Source organism: Poecile atricapillus, chromosome 7 (assembly GCF_030490865.1).
Source record: "Poecile atricapillus isolate bPoeAtr1 chromosome 7, bPoeAtr1.hap1, whole genome shotgun sequence".
Taxonomy (NCBI): Eukaryota; Metazoa; Chordata; class Aves; order Passeriformes; family Paridae; genus Poecile; species Poecile atricapillus.
Window position 1 is genome coordinate 7,958,892 of NC_081255.1, and position 16,970 is coordinate 7,975,861.

Genomic DNA, 16,970 nt, shown 5'->3' on the forward strand with positions numbered 1-16,970 from the left:
TTATTCATTTGTTTGAATTTTTATTTATTTATTTATTTTTTTTTTTTACAGAATCATTTAGGTTGGAAAATACCTAAGAGCGTTGAGTCCATTTGCAAAAAAGTGTAAAGCTTCAGAGAGCCATTGAGGGCTGAAAATAAAGAGTTTTACCAAAATCCAGGGAAGTTGTAAACTTTCAAGGGATAAAAGAGACAGCCTTGGTCTTTGATGCTAGAAATTAATTGAAGTGATGTAGTAAACAATTTAGATTTTCACCTGAAAGCCACTCCAACCATGCTGCGGTTTGTATTTTTTAGAACAAGGTTGTTTTTTGCTGTTCCATATGGGAAGCTGTGATTTGGGGCTTGGAGGCAGCGAGGAATTTTTTGGGAGTTCTTCAGCGTGCTCAGCTAAGCGATTCCTGCTGGGAGAGGAGCGCTGGGTGCAGAGCACACAGCTGCAGAACTGGTCAGGAAAGATCTGATGAAACATTTCTGCACTGTGAAAAGTGCCAACTCATCAGAATCCCAGCTGTCTACAGGGAAGAGCTGAGCTCCCTGGAACTTTTATCAGGAAAATCTTCTTGGCATGTGTCTACATGCACAGGGGTGTGTGTGATTCCTACTAGCCTGGTGCAAAGAATGTGCATTTGGTGTGCAAGAAGTGCCTTTTCTTCTCAGGGAAAAGCTGGATAGGTTTGAGTTTGGATTTATAAAAGTAGAGGGGACTTTCCCCTCCCCACCCCTGAAAAGGTTTTACAGCTGAATGAAGAAGCCCGTCAAGGCTTTCAGATGCTTTGGTGGTTTTCCTCCTCATTTTCATTTTTAGTGATAGTTGAAAATTTTCAGTGGTGGTTTTAAGAGGATTAAGGCTGGGATGATGAGACAAGACGCTGGTCTGGAGCTAAATATTCTGTGTTCTGGTGAATGAAATGGGGGAAATGAAACTGAGGAAAAGCAGCATTGCTTTCTGCAGGATGAATCACTGAGATTGCCTGCCCTGGGATGCCAGGGATGCTGAGATTTTACATGGATCCAAAAGGAAATTGTTAAATTGCAGAAGCAGCGAGGTGCTGGACTGCCAGGGTCCTTGTTATGGGTGAAATAAGAAGGAATTTTCCCAGGCAGCCTTTAAACCCTAAAAACTTCCTCGTTATTCCTGTTGGAGCATTCCATGGATGCTCTCTCCAGGCTCCAGGCTCCCCACAAACCACGAGAAGGACAAGGTGGTTGAAGGAAGAGCCTTTCAAGAGGGAAGGGGCAGAGATCAGCGGGAATGGAAGCAGGCAGCGCCTGCTGGCAGGCACAGATGTTTCATTTCGCAGTTTTCCTTGCTGGGAGGAGGGATTTGACACAGAGAGGATCTGCTCTGCCCTTGCAGAGGATCTGCTCTGCCCTTGCTGCTCTCAGTGGTGGCTGCTACTCCGTGGTGTGATTTTCTGGCAAGTCGCAAGGTCCCCGGTGGCCCTGGGGGAGCTGGAAGCAGAGCAGGCAGCTCCATGGCTCGGGAGCATCCCTGTGCCACCTCCCCATCCCGCCTAAGCGGGAAGCAGTCGCACCGAGGACACATCTGCACTCAGGGACCGCGGTTGTCATTTGCCCCATGGCTACGAGGAAGGTGACATTGAGATCCAGGGAGAGGGAGGGGGAAAAATAATTAGGCTGAGACTCCTTTGGGCTGACGAAGGGCCCTGCGGATTGCCGAGCTCCGTGAGGAGTTCCCGTGATTAATTGGAGATGTTTAGCCCCAGCCACCGAGGCTGCTGCCTGCTTTAGCTCAGGGTTTGCTGGGGAGAAAATCACTCCAGTGGAAAAACATGGGCTTTGCATGGCTGCATCCCAGGGCTGTCCTGCTTCTTTATGCCCTGGACACAAGGCAACCTTTGGAAGTGGCACAGGACCCGTTCCACAGAGAAGGAAAAAAAAAAACATACAGGAAAGTGGACTACAATAGAAGGGTTGTCTGATAGGAAACCCCAGACAAATAAATGCATTTTTTCCCCAGGAAACCCAAACCAGTACCATAACCCACTGAAAGATGTGGGGTCACATTTTTTTCCAAGGGAAACAGCTGCCTGAAGAAGCTGATAGCTGGGAGTGGGATTTTTTTTCCACCCCCTCTTTGTGTTTGGAGAGGCTGCTGGAGGAGTAGCAGGATATCTGATGGGCAGGGGGACAGGTCACTGTTCTCCAGGGGAGGAGAGGGAAATCCCAAGCCAGTGGCTCAGAGGGAAGAAAGGGAAATTTTAAATCATTTGTGTAGGGGGAGAATGGGGAATCCCAGACCACTGGTGAAAAAAAAAAAGTGTAGGAGAGAGTGCTGCCTGCCTGGGATATCAGCATTTTAATCTCTGCCATGGGAAGGGGCTTTTAACACCTTGGAAAAACCCTTTGCTTTCTAGCTACAGGTTCACACCTCACTGCGGTTTTGGGGCGGGTGTGTCAGCGCTCTCAGAAGCCGAGGGAGCTGCTTCCTCTCCTTTGGGTTTAGGTCTCTATTGATTTGTTTGTATTTGTTTCACTTGTGTTTGGCTTCCATTCATCAGCGATTAGCGTCTGGCTCTCTGGGCTGTGTTTTGGGATGTTTCCCAGCTCTTCTGACCTTATCTCCAAGCAAGGATAAAGCACAGCAGTTGGGAACCCTGGGGGATTAGTTACCAATATCCGATTGTGGCAGGTCCAGACCGCATCCATGTGAATCATTGATTTTTCTGGGAAAAACCCCAACCCCAGACAACCTTCTTCCTCTTCCTCCTGAGCTCTGCATGGGTGCCTCACAATTTAGATGTTTATTCCCATCCAGAAATGAACTCAAGCTGTGGATAGATTCCCATTTGGAAATGTTCCTCCCTGTCCTGTTTGGTTTACGTCAGCAATCGCTGGGGATGTGCCTGGATCTCCCTGGGGCTTTGGCTGTCCTCAAGTTCTGTTTTTGCTCCAGGCAGCTGTTGGTGTGAAGGCTTTTGCCTCAGCCCCGCTGGTGGTGAGGGGTTTTTGATTGATTTGTTCCCATTCTCCTCTCAGGAAGGTTCTAACTCTTGAATCCTGGTCCGAAGAGAGAGGCATCGATGCACTGCAGCGGCACCGGGACAGCCGGTGATGGAGGACTTCAGCCTGCTAATTTCACCGTCCATCCTAACCGGAGAGTTTTCCACATCTTTACTGCATCTGGCTTTCCCCTGAGGCCTGGGCAGCACATTTGGTGACAGCGAGGAGCCGGCGGGGAGGGGCTGAGGATGGGGACAGGCGCCGCTGTCGGAACAGGATCTCTCTAACCACATCCTCATCCCGCAGGTCGGGGTGGCCGTGCTGGGAGCCAGATGGCCGGGATGGGACGGGTCGGGGCTCAGCCAGGCTCGGGGGGTCGGCAGAGCCGGAGCTGGGGCTGCCGAGCATCCCCGGCCGAGCCGCGACCGCACGAATCCCCAGCGAGCATCCCGGCGCCGACCTCCTCTGCTCGGCGGCGAGGGCGAATTGAAACGCTTCCAAAAAAGCCGGTGGTGTGCGAGCAGCCCTCTGCGATTATTAGCTGTACCACAAGCTGCTTCCTCCCTCCAGCTGCTTTTATGTCGCATTGTTTTCCTTTCCAGGTGGGCCTCCGGGGCTGCCTCCTCGCCGCCGTGCCGTGGCCACCTTTGTCTGCCAGCCAGCCCGGCCGCCCCTTCCTCCTCCTCCTCCTCCTGCTGCTGCTGCTGCCAGAGCTATTTCGGGAAACAGCAGCTGAGCCGGAGGATTGTTAATTGTTCGTCAAACCCCTTCCAGCCCCGTTGGATCACATGAGGAGATTAGAGAGCCCGGTCACACCCTTTCCCTCCTCCTCCTGTATCCCCCCCTGAGCCGCAGGGCTGGGGGGCAATGTCCCTCAGAAGGACAGCGGGTGTATCCAGCTCTCCGGGATGCCAGGCTGTGGGAATCCCGGGAATGCCGAGCCCTGGCGATCCGGAGCTTGCCGGGCTCCCAGGGCAGCCCCGGCGGGGTCACCGCCAGCGGGGCCGCTCCGGGAGCGGGCAGGAGCCCAGGGCAAGGCACAAGGAAGGCAGACAAAGCCACCCCAGCCGCTGACCTCAGAAGCTGCCATGTGACTCTGCCTCAAAGTTACTAAAGCATGACATCAGCCTGGGAGGGAGCGGCAGGGCTGCCACCAAAATACAGCCTGGCTTCAACCGGCTGCCGGCGCTGCTCCTGCCCGAGCTGCTGCTCGTCCTCTGCCCTGCATCCCTCCCCAGACATCAACCCAGCTCTGCAAAGGCAGCCGAGAGCACGCAGATGTCGAGGCAGGGCTTTGGTGCCCTGGGAATGAGGTGCTGGTGGTTGTGCCTGACACACGGCATGGTGCTGGTGGGTGAAACTCGTGGTGCTGGGTACAGGCTCTGCTGCCAGACCTTCTGCACCTCTGCTCCTCCCTGCTGGTCTGAGAACTAAGAGGGATGAGGGATCACCCAGTCCTCATCCCCATCCTGCTAATCCCTGGCCAGAGCCGGGAGAGGCTGCTGGCCTGCCTATTCCCAGCAGCCAAAAGGCAGTGACTGGAGAGAAATGGTGCCTCATGCCATCGGGGTGAGGTGGTGAGCGGCAGAACAGGTCAGTCTGCTCGCATCCAGGCATCTTCACCCCACGGAGCTCCCACGCTGTGCCTCCTCCACCTGCCTCGGGATTTTTCCAGCTGGAGTGATGACTTTGCACTGCTGCTTTTTATCCCTGAATCGGGATATGCCCACCTGAGATATATCAAATCTGACTTTCTGAGCCAGGATACCTCTGCTGATGATGCAAGCGCCCAGATCCTGGAAACAGCAGTCTCGGAGCTGCTGATGCATTTTCCAGGGGCACAGCCAGCTCTGTGCCACCGAGGGGACACCAGTGGTGGGCAGACCGGCTGGTGACTGTGATCCCAGGCATGTGAGCCAGACCTGCCCTGGCTGGTTAGGCTGACCCCAGGGCTTAGGACAGGGTGTTGCTGGCCCTCCGAGGTGCGGGGAGCAGGTTTGGCGGGTCTGGAAAGCCTCGGTTCCCACTGCTGGAGCTGGCGTCCCTCCGGCCTCCCACGCCGGGTGTGGAGGGGACAGCCCCGCTCCCTGCGGCCAGGACAGGCTCTCCCTGCTGTGGGCTAAGCTGGGACCTTCTGCCTGTGTGACTTTTTGTCTGTGGGGGAAGCTGGCCCTGGCTGTTTTGGCCGGTGTTTTGGCTGTGTGGCTGAGCATGGCCCGGTCTGGTCACATCAGATGGAGCACGGCAGGTTTGGTGCAGGAGGGGTGGGTGTTTTGTGATGTCAACACCCAGGCTGACACGCTGCTGTGTCCAACACCCAGAGAATGGCATTTGAGGTTTTCCATCTGTGTTTGACCAGAAGGAAAACATACATTTTTTGGTTGTGGTTTTTTTTTTTTTCTTTTTAATTTTTGTTACCTCCGTGACCAGCCACCCTTTTGGTCCTTCCAGAATGGCAGGACATGATAACAGGTCCTGCCAACAAAACATCGTGACAGCCTGTGGCTTTCCTTTGGGGGACTCTGTGGATTCTGCCCCTGAGAAAAAAGGGATGGAAGCAAGTTGTTATGTGTCAGCTGGGAGTGGAAACTCATACTCTGGGGCAGCATGATGAACTTCCTTAATTTTAGGCCCTTTCACTTCTTTTCTGCTTGCAGATGGTGGTTAATCCTCGGTGGAAGGAGGTGGGCTGGCACTCCAAGCTCTGAAACACCCTCCAAACTTTCTTGGAGGTTTCCCTGGTGCCTGGAGTTGTGTCTGGGGGTGACTGTGTTGTCCCCTGTGTCCCCCAGCCACCTGGCTGATCCTGCCACCAGCTTTCACAACTACAGCCAAGCGAGGTTTCAGTTCCCAACAAAACAAACAAAGTGCTGCAGTTTGCCACGGTCCCCATCACGCGTGGAGATGCCCTTATTGTCCTCCCCTGTAGCCCTTCCCAACCCTGCTGTGGATCCTCCTCTCTGCCCTGGGCTTTCTGTGAGCTTCACTGCCAGACCCCTGGAGCAGAATTCCGCCTGGCAGCTGGGCAAGCACGGCTTTCTGCTCCACGTCAGGGCACATTTTCCTTGAAATCCTCAAAGACACACTTCGCCCTCCAGCCAACACCACCAGCAGCTCCTTCTCTAACATGATACCAGAGACAGCGGCTGAAATCATGGGAAACATCCCCAACCTGACAAAACGGAGCCTGCCCTCGGTTTCATTTGCTTTATTCGGCTTTTATTATTTTATTTTCTCCCCGAGGAACGTTCCCATGCCTTTGGCCAAGGCTGCCCACGTGGGGTGCAGCGAAGCGGGGGTGCCGCGGTGGGCCCCACCCCGCGCGGCTCGCTGGCGTTGCCGCTTTAAGAGCCGTCTCCGCGGGGCGAGCTTTCGAACGCGCTGCCCTGCGCCGCCATTGGCCGGTGCGCGCGCGCGGGGGCCAGCCGGCGGTTGGAGCGGCCGGCGGCGCGCCCTGATTGGCTGAGGCGGGGGCGGTATAAAAGGCGGGCGGGCGCGTGGGCTCGCTCAGTCTGCGGCGCGAAGGGGCGGCGTGAGGAGCTGGGGTGAGGCGCGGGTTTCCTCCCCTCGGCCCGGAGCGTATTTTTTTTTAAATTTTATTTTATTTTTTTTCCTCGCCCCTCGCCCACCGGTTTTTCCCCATGGAGTTCAAGCTGGAGGCTCATCGCATCGTCAGCATCTCACTAGGCAAGATCTACAGCGCGCGGGGCCAGCGCGGCGGCCTGAAGCTGCACAAGAACCTCCTGGTGTCGCTGGTGCTGCGCAGCGCCCGGCAGGTCTACCTGAGCGAGCCGGGCTGCCCTCCCGAGCCGCCCCCCGCGGCCGCCGGCCACCCCGAGGAGGAGCCGCCGCCCCGCACCGCCGCCTGGGCGGCCGAGGAGCCGCCGCCGCCCCCGCAGGACGAGGCGGGGAGGGACTGCCAGGGCCCCCGGCCGCGGCGCTGTTGCTGCGGCGAGAACCGCGGGGGTTGCGCCGGGGCCCCCCCGCCGCCGCACTGTCCCCGCAAACGGAGCGCCGGAGAACGCGGCCAGGCGGGCTCCCCGGTGAAGAAGCCCCGCCGCGAGGAAGAGGAGCCGCCGCCGCTGCCGCCACCACCGCCACCTTCGCCGCCGGGCGAGCAGGAGGACATGGAGACGGGCAACGTGGCCAGCCTCATCAGCATCTTCGGCTCCAGCTTCTCGGGACTGCTCAGCAAGGAGCCCAAGGGCCGGCGGCGGCCGCCTCTGGACGGCGGCGAGGCGGCGGCGGGCACGGCGCCCGCCGAGGCGGCGGAGCCGGGACAGATCTGCTACGACGAGCCCGTGCTGCGGACCCTCAACCCTTGGAGCACGGCCATCGTGGCCTTCTGATGATCCGGCCGCAGAGACTGGCTCCCCGCCGCGGGCTGGGGGGCCCGGAGGTGACACCCAGCGAGCGCCGCGGGGCTCCGGCGCCGGCCAGCCCCGGCGCCCTGCGCCGCAGCACGGCACGGACCGCGGGGCAGCAGCGGCAGCGCTTGCTCGTTCCCCGCCGGGTCCCGGCTGCCGGCACACGCCCTAGGAGCGCCCCCGGCCCTGCCCTCCCGGAATTCCCCTTCCCGGCAGAGCCGCCGCCCTCCGCGGCGCCCGGGGGAGGCTCCTCGGCTGCCGCCGACCCCGGGGGCGCCCCCGGCGGGTGATATTTTAAGCTTGGAAAGTATTAAGTTTATTAAATAAAGTCTATTTTGGAAAGGTTTAGGTCAGAACTATTACATGGTGCTTTTTAAAAGTGTTTATTGAGAGGAACGAAGTTTACAGACGCTCTGACGGAAAGTCCTTGAGCCTGTTTGTTAGGCTTGGTAACTCCCGGTCTTTGTTGTATAAAGGCTTGGGGCTCCCGTAGGGAATTTTGTACAGTGTTCTCCTTCAGTGATGTATCATGTTTTGTATAAAATGTAATTTCTACGTGTACAACACGTATTAAATATTTTCAACTGTATGAGCCTAGTTCCTGTTTGTGCCCCGCTGGCTCGAGGGGGAGGAGGGCAGGCAGCAGCCGGGGTGTGGTTCTGCATGTCTGTGGCTGGATCCACCCAGCCTCGCCAGAGGCTTGGGGTGGGTTGGAGTCCAGCTCTTCTGGGAGCTGGGGAAGAAAGGGAACTTATGTCAGGGTGCCTGGAGTTCTTCCCAGGATCTTCCAGGTGCTCCCGCTGCTCTTCTGGCTACAGCCTCTTCTCGGGGCTGGAGCTGCTGTGGCATTTGAGGTCTTGCTCTGAAAGTACCTAATGTGCAAAGTCACTGTCTGTGGGTGGAAAGAGGTTGCTAAATCCCAGAGGAGCAGCTGGGTGCAGTCTGGCCGGGCCTGTGGCACAGCTGGGCTGAGCACCGGCCTCCGGCATTGCCTGCTTGGAGATCCGGATTGGGGCTGTGTCAGTGGATTTTATCCTGTAAAACACACTTTTTTTTTGCTCTGCAAAAAGTGTTTCTGTGCCTCTTCTTTGCTGTTACTTGCAGAATAGTTCAAATGATAAGTATCAGGAAGGTTTTTTTTTCCTCTTTCATTATCAGTAAAACTATAACTGGGTTAAAGTTCCTGCTCTTAGGGGTGGGGAGAAAAGTTTGGCCTCAGCTTCACAGTGAGTGGAGCGCCCCAAGGCGCTGTAATTATTCTGAATTGTGGGGGATTTTTTTGTTTTTTTTTTCCCTCTGCTTCTTGCTGGAAGATTCACTAGAGGCTTCTCTGCTCCTAATTAATGAACTTTTCAACTCAGGATTTCATTCTGGCAAGTCGGAGATGTTTGTGTGCTGTGAAATGCAGCCTGGGAGCTCTGGCTGAACCTTGGGTGGGGCATGGGAAGTGACCGTGGTTAAAAATCATGGGGTTTTTAACACCTTGAATCTGGGAACTGCAGGTGTTGGGCTTGGTCATCCCAAAGCAGGGGGAGGGGAGAAATTAGGAGAAAGTGCCTGCTCTGGGGTGGCTTTGAGGCAGCTCTGCTGCTTTGTGTACAATTTAATAGCTCCTTAGGTAAAAGCAAAAGTCCTACCACCTTAATTTTCTAGGTAATTGCACTTAATGGTGACACAACTTGAGTCTGGTAAATGACACAAGGAAATGGGGTGTGATGAGACATTTCATTCACTGACCTTTGGGAGGTGATGGGAATGCACCGTCCCTGCTTCCCTTGTCCAGGTGCACTCCAGGAGAGCCCCACATCCTCGCTCCTGTCTCAAGGGAGGTGTGTGATCGCTGCAGCTGCTCTGACAGAGCCGAGGTCGCCTCAGGATCTCTCCAGTAAGAGAATAGCAGGAGAAGGAGGATGGCTACAGAGGATTATCTCCCCAGCTCTCCTCTCTGTCATGAAACACTCTCAGGGTCAGAAGCTGAGCTGGAGGATCAGAACAGCCTCCTGTTCCTGCTCAGTTTCCTGCCCAGGGCTGGGGGCAGCAGGTTTCAGTCCTGCTCCTTGTCCACCAGCAGCGTCTCCATGGAAGTGGATGATTTTGCCCAGCTTCTAAATCGCAAAATGGGATGGGGACACTCCTGATCTTGGCATTTCCAAAAGTTTTCTGGTCATCCAACCCCTGGAAGGTCACCTGGTCCCACTGACTTTTGGGACACAGGCAAGGTCCAAACTCCCTCAGTCACGGAGCACCCAGCAGCGCCCGTATCTACTCTGTCTTCCAGAGGAGAGTTGTGCAACAGCTTAATTGCTGCTGGCCTCTGCAAACAGGGCAGAGACTGCCCACAGATGCCCACGCAGCTCCCTTGGGCTGCTGTGACCTCCCTGAGGTGAGTTCTCCCTTCCCAGCTCATGGCCAGGGAGCCGTGTCCCCGAAAGCCCTGGGCCAGCTCCATCTGCCGTGCTGACGCACGCCTCGCGTGCTCCCGTGGCTGTGTTTTTACGTGTGGGGTTTGTTCCCTGGGACGTGTCTGTGTGTCCCCAGGGAGCCTCTGGCTGCTGTGGCTGAGGGGGATGGAAAATAATCATGGAGATGGGATAGCTGCTGGTGAGCTCTGCTCTGAGGGGTCTGGACCAAACCAGCCTAGAATAGAAAAAGATCCCTAATAATGGCACTGTGTTACTTTTGGAATCAATTTTTCTGCTCTGTTTTATTTTTTAGTCACCCGGTACTCTTTTTTTTTTCTTTCCCCCCCAATTCCTATAATCAGTTTTATCTAAGCTGGATCTGTTTTCATTAATTCATCTGTTTTGTTGTGCTGCTTCAACCCCTGGACTTTTCCTTCTGCTCACAGCGATGAGGCTGACAGAGGGGACAGCTGAGCAAGGACAGGGAATGAGCTCGAGCTGAGGCTAATGACCCAAACTCACCGCCCAAGCCAATGCCAAAGGAGGGAAGAGAAGTGCATAAATAAGCCAGATAAAAATAAAAACTTCCATCACTTGGGAGAGAGGGTGACTCCTCTGGAAAGTGCCTCACCGGGTCGAGGAGGAGATGACTTAATGGGAAGATGGCAGGATCCTAACTTTCCTAGAATAGTAACGAGCTGCTGGAAGCGCTGCTGCCCTTCCCCCAGTTCGGGTCAGGTCCCGTGGGAGAAGAGAAGAGCTGGGAAAATCCTTTAGCACAGCCGGAGGGTGGGATAGATGCTGGCAGAGGGAGCGTGGCAGCTGGGCTGCCAGGGTGATGCTTGGGAAGGAGCAGCCTTTCACTTTTCTCCTGCTGTAATCATCCAGGAGCAATCCCTAGTTGCAGGGTATCCTCAGGGATGCCTTCTGGGGAGAGGGAATGACTTAAAACCGGCTTAAAACCGGCTCTCCCCAATAAGGGAGTGTCAACGGTGTGAATCATCCCGGCCTTTAAAGGTGTCTGGCCCGGGCCAGGTGCCAGCAGGGGCTGGGGGAAAGCCTCGGGGCCGGGAGCTGCTGGGCAGCCAGGGCTTCTCAGGAACGCCATTCACTCCGGCTGCTCTCGCTCTCCTGGCCTGATGCAAGCCGGCATCCCCCGCCCATCCCTCCTCTCCTGGGGCAGGGGAAGGGGAGGAAGGCCCTGCACACTCAGTGCTGCAGCATCCTGTGTCAGCGCTCAGGAATCCGGCAGGCTGCTGGGAGGGAGGCGGGAGGCAGCCCAGCAGCGGGGCTGTGCCTGCTGGGGCCTCTCCCTCCCTGAGGAGCCCGAGGGTAGCGGAGCATCCCTGGGGACTGCATCTCTTGGGATCTCTCCCTGCCTGGGGGTACTGGAGCATCCTGGAGACTGCACCTCCTGGGATATCTCCCTGCCTGGGGGTACTGGATCATCCTGGAGACTGCACCTCCTGGGATCTCTCCTCTCCTGGGGGTACTGGAGCATCCCTGGGGACTGCATCTCCTGGGATCTCTCCCTGCCTGGGGGTACTGGATCATCCTGGGGGCTGCACCTTTTGGGATCTCTCCTCTCCTGAGGGTACCGGAGCATCCCAGGGACTGCACCTCCTGGGATCTCTCCTGAGGGTACCAGAGCATCCCTGGGGGATGTACCTCTTGGGATCTCTCCCTGCCCAAGGGTACAGGATCATCCCAGGGACTGCACCTCCTGGGATCTCTCCTGAGGGTACCGGAGCATCCCTGAGGACTGCACCTCCTGTGATTTCTCCCTGCCTGGGGGTACCAGAGCATCCCCGTGGACTGCATCTCCTGGGATCTCTCCTCTCCTGAGGGTACCAGAGCATTCCTGGGGACTGCATCTCCTGGGATCTCTCCCTGCCCGAGGGTACAGGATCATCCCAGGGATCGCACCTCCTGGGATCTCTCCCTGCCTGTGGAGCCCGGGAATACTCTGTCGGGAAGCTTTGCCAAAGGCTAAACCCCAGGACAGGGTTTTATTTGGGTGGGGGGATGGAGGGATGGGGAAGTGCTGTGGCACAGTGCTGCATGCTTAGATGATAATTCCAAAGGCTGACGAGAGGCACGCCTGGATCTCCAGGGCTGCTGCGGGGCTTGCATCTGTCTCCAATGTACTGTGCTTGCTGGCGATGCTCTGCCAATATATATTTAGGGTGGGTGGGGGGATCCCCCTCCCCGGTCCCCAGCGGGCTGGGGGGTTCCTTCAGGGGAGCAGGGACAGGCTCCGTGTTTTCCTGGGCAGGGTGGTCCAGCCCAGCCGGAGGGGGAAGGCAGTGGAGCTTGCTGGCAGGGCTAAGGCTCATGGAAAACTCCCCGGCTTTTTCCAAGGAGGATCCTTTGAGAGGCTGCATTGGGGCAGAGAGAGGGGTTGGCACCGTGAGGGGATGGCTGGAGTGGAGAGAAACCGGCTGGAAAGTGCCCAGAGCTGCCTTGGCAAGGAAGAAAACCCATGGGAGAGAGTTATTCCAGGCCAGCACGGTTCCCGGAGGCAGGGTCAGGGCCAGGCGAGCACCGGGATGAGCGACAAACACAAACAACTCCCTTCTCCCGGTCTTCTGCTTGTGATTTCTGCTCCCGACATGCAAACCCTGAGGGGCCCCCCTCCCCTCCCTCCTTCTCCCCAGCTGGGCGAGGGCTGGCCTGGCCGCCTAATGAAATGCAGAGCTGCTTGGGAGAGCAGAGGGGGGAAAAAAAAAGGCTCTGTTTGAGGTTTTGTGCCTCTGGTTTCCTCTGGCCCTCTCTCCCAGCGGGGTGATTTATTGGTGATGGAGCCTGGGGAGAGGGGGAGGGAAGGGCTTAGAGCTTGCAGGCAAATAGTCATCGTTTATTTCCCAAGCACTCACGCGAGGCAAAGGGAAAAAGGGGAGGAGAGTGAGGCAAAAAGTGCCTGGGCAGGGGCTGAGGAGCATCATTTACTGGAGCTGAGCACTCCCGAGTTTCTCCCAGTTGCTCTGAGGCGGTGTTTGAGCACTTTCCACACCAAAGGACTGGCTTTGAGGTGGATGCCCTCTGCTTCTACCCCAATTTTCCCACTTTGCCTCCTTTCTCTCTTCCCTCCGAGGCAGTGGGGTGCTGGGAACTGCCTGAAGGCATCTGGGCTGGCTCTCCTGGCCCAGTGCTCCCTTTTCTGGTGCAGCTGAGTGGGAGGACACCTCATTCTTTTTCCCTTTCCTGCAGCCACAGCCAAGGAGGCCAGCCAGACCTTTCCCAGGCTGGCAGAGAAGCAGAGCAGTGACCTATCGCCACTGACCCATTTTTGGGCACCTGCATGCCCCAAAAGCGACATGCTGTGACCTACCTGGCTGCAGATGCATTTCCTAGCTTGGCTCAGAGCAGCCTTACACTTAAGCCAGGCTTTAGGCTCTGCAGCACTTCCAGCAGTGAGGTCTCCCCATCCTGCGGGATGCTCCGGTGTGCTGCTGCCTTGCAGGGTGACCTCCTGCTCGGGAGAAGCAGCCAGAGCTGTCTGTTTTCATGCTCTGGTTGGGAACAAATGTGGTTTCCTAGGGGGAAGGTCTCCTCCTCCTCCTCCTCCTCCTCCTCCTCGCCTCCACTGACAGCGTCTGACCTCAGCTGTCGTCCCTGGCGGTGCAGGGGATTAATCTGAGCCTCGGGACAGGTTGAGCCATGTCCAAGGCGGAGGAGAGCTTCATGCGTACAGACACAGAGGAAGGAACAAAAACAATTCCCAGGGAAATATTTTCCGGCTGCTTTTCCTGGCAGCGAGCGGAGCGGGAGGAAAAGACCTTGCAGGAGAACTCCAGCCGCGGATCCGCTTCGCATCCCGATTTCTCACCCCGAGAAGCTCAACCCGCGCCCTAGACCCACACGAGGGGTCCCACAAAGGGTGCTCAGCCCCCCGAGGCTCCTGCTGAGCCAAGCATCGCCTCCTGCCAAGCTCTGGAGTGTTTGGAAAGCGAGGGGAAGGAACCTCCCCAGCGCGGAGCTGCGATCCGCTGGTGGACTCTGCCCTTTGCCTGCTCTGGCCTTGGCCGCAGAGCAAATGGAAATGCAGAGGGAAATGCAGAAGCAGAAGGCTTGGCTGGGCACATGGGACATGCCAGCCCTGCTGTGAGCGGCAGGAAGGACATGGCTTGGAAATCTGGAGGCTGGGACAGGCAGGAAAGAGGGGAGAGAGAAGGAAGCAGGGAGCACGGCAGGAGTGGGAGCCGCAGTGCTGCTCCAGGCTTGGTCATGTTATAGATATGTATTATATAGATATAGGTTATAGATATGTATTATATTGTTGGCTTTTTGCAAATATTAAAATGAATATTATATGTATAAGGTCAGAAAACTTTGTTATATTAATATAGTTCCTTCTATTTCTGTTATTGATGAAACTTAGAAATAGTGGTATCATATACATATATGTTGAGCTATGGCATAGTATTAAAACAAAAACTACTTTTGTTTGTACAACCCAAAGACTGAAAAGGATGGTTAGAGACCCCCCTCCATTCCTAGATTATCTTGTCCAGATGAGGACAGCAGTGACCAGAGCTCTGGGGGAGGAATTTATTGCATTTCTGTTATCAGGGAACGTAAAACCCGGTGGAGCTAAGAAGATCGATTTATTGGGAAGGGGGCGAGTCAAAAACTAAACAAAGAAACATCCAAAACTTAAGAAGAATGTTTGAATATGAATGAGAATTTATGGATATGTAGTAAGGTTCTGTTTTTAAGGGACAATCCCTTGTTAGTAAGGTGTGCTCTCCTGGCTGAATGCAGAGACACCCGGCGGTACAGATACTTTAATAAAAAGACAATTAGGAGATAAAAATAAACTTTCAAATTCTATAAAATATATGTGAACCTCGTTTTTCACAGTCTGTGGGGGCCCTGTGGGGTCTGCTCCCCTCAGCCCTGGGCTGGAGGCTCTGGTGTGAGGTGCTGCCTTGCTCCCTTGCTGGAAGCAGCAGAGGATGCTGGCAGTGTGGATCCCCCCTGGCGGGGCCGGGATCCAGGCTGGAGCGTGGCTGGAGCATCACTGGGGATAAAAACAGAGGAAGGGGCTGTTTCAGCCCCACACCTACTCAGTTTCCCAGGTTTATTCCTTCTAACCTGGGCATCGAGCAGGCAGGTGGGCTTTGCCATCCCAGCTGCTTCCATGTCCCACAGGTGTGCTGGTGGAAGTGCCAAGCCAGGAGCCAGGGCAGGATGCAGGTTTGCCCCCAAGGCACCGAGTATCTCTGCCCTGCCTCGACTGGGTGAAAGGAGGCTGTGGGAGCAGTGCAGTGCTCTATCTCCATGGCAATGGGACTGCTGTTTTTTAAGGCAGGAGGAGCTGATGTGGTTTTTCATCCAGAGCTGGCCCAGGGCAGTGCTCTACAGCAGGCAGAGTGCAGCATCAACAAGCATCTACAGGTCTGTGGGAATGGGCCACTCTGTGAGGGGCAATGGGATACCCTCACCTCTCTGGGGTGAGAGAGAAACCCCTGGAGCCCAAACTCGCCCCCAGCCCAGGGGTGAGTGCATGGAAAACCCTCAGGATAGGGGTGTGGGGAGGGCAGAGCTGGTCCCTGCTCCGGTGGGAACATTTGACCCCGTGAGCCCTTGACATGCTGGGGAGGCTGGGAGGAGCCGCATCCGGAGGAAGGCACAACTCCCATGGGAAGGCAGGAGGAACGGAAGGACGGACAGGGGAGGGAACCAGGACTTTCCTTCCTGTCCTTTGGAACAGGTTTCCCAGAGAATCTGTGGATGCTCTATCCCTGGAAGTGTCCAAGGCCAGGTTGGAGCAACCTGAGATAGAGGAAAAGTGTCCCTGCACATGGCAGGAGGATTGGATCTTTTAAAGTCCCTTCCAGCCCAACCTCTTAGGATTCCCTTCTCTGTGGTGTGGCATGGCTGGCCTGGGAGGGTTGCAAAACTCTCCCTGGTGTTTTCAGGCAGGGATTTACCTGTGATAACTGCTTCTGACCCAGCCACATTCGCCTCCCCAGCTCTGGCACCCGGCAAAGGGCCACGGGAGCACCCAGCACCCCTCAGCCTGTGCTGCTTCCCTCACCACTGTGTCCCTGCCCTGTGGCTTTGCTGCTAATGGAAAGCGAATTTCAGCAGGATGTAAACACTGGATGGAGAGAGCTGGGTATAAACCCACCCTGGATATTCATGGCGTTGTTTTCCCATCCCTTCTCAGAGCATGGCTCTGTGCTTAGGGGATAGCACTGGTTGCAGTTTGAATTTCTCTCAGCCTTGTTGTGGTTTTCCAGGAGGAGTTGGTGCATTTTGTATTAAAGGGAGGTGGCCAGGGTGACACATGCCTCACACTTGACCTTGTCTCCCTTTGGTCCTGGCAGCTCTCCCTGCACTGGGCTCACAGAAATTCCCTTCCTGGAAACAGCAAAGGAGCGAGTGTTTGCCTCCAGCCCAGGAGAGTGTGACGTGATGTCCCTGGTCAGTGGCCAGCTGGGGAGGGACCAGCCACGCTGGGCTGGCTATTGCTGCCACAGCACCAGCAGAAGCTTCTCAGGGGGGCTCATATCCAGGCAGGAGGCAAAGCTGTTAAAAATAAACAGGGTGACAAGTGGCAGGAGGAAAGGGCCACCTCTCGTGTCCCCACGCCCCTCCCTGGGAAAGGGAGAGTGGCTGTGCTGCCTGGCGAGCCGAACGCAGAGCTGGGCTCTAATCCCAGCCCTGCCATGCTGGCAAGGTCAGTCCCCTCCCAGGTCAGCCCAGTGCCTCACTCTCCTGGCCACAGCCCTCTCCTTCCCTCTCAGCTCCCAGTGGAAGCCTGGCAATCCCGGTTTGGTGCCTGTGGGGCAGCAGAGCTCCCTGTGCAGATCTGGCTGTGTCTCCTCCGGGTGTGGAGAGGCTCTGGGGGCAGCAGGAGCTTGGCTGTGCCTCTCTCCGGTGCTCTTTTTCCTGGAGGGGAGAAGCAGCCGCTTGGCAAAAGTGGCCGGCGCATCCCCCTGCGGCTCCTGCCCGCCCGGCCAAGCGTCGCTTCGTGTTAGATCAGGAGGTTGGAGTGACCTTGAGAGATGCTGTGTGGTTCCAGCCCTCCAGCCAGCCTGGAGATAGCCTGGCAAGGGATGAGCCAGGCTTTACCCTCGTGGGACTCAACCCCCGTGAGATTTAGTGGCTGTCCTACCCCAGACCTCAACATTTCGGGGGTTTGTTTGAGGTTCAGGGATCTGGGAGCTCTTCATCTAAGGCAACACTACCCAAACCCAGCTGTTCAGGTGAAGGGTTGGTGTCAG

The 16,970-nt window shown here is 56.2% G+C and overlaps 1 protein-coding gene across 1 annotated transcript; it reads left to right on the top strand.

Moving 5' to 3' along the window:
• The first annotated feature begins 6,463 nt into the window (after positions 1-6,463).
• On the top strand, positions 6,464-7,922 carry IER5 (immediate early response 5). The gene has a single exon (XM_058843121.1). The coding sequence runs from the start codon at positions 6,608-6,610 to the stop codon at positions 7,313-7,315; it is 708 nt and encodes a 235-aa protein (XP_058699104.1). The 5' UTR covers positions 6,464-6,607; the 3' UTR covers positions 7,316-7,922.
• Positions 7,923-16,970: the final 9,048 nt, after the last annotated feature.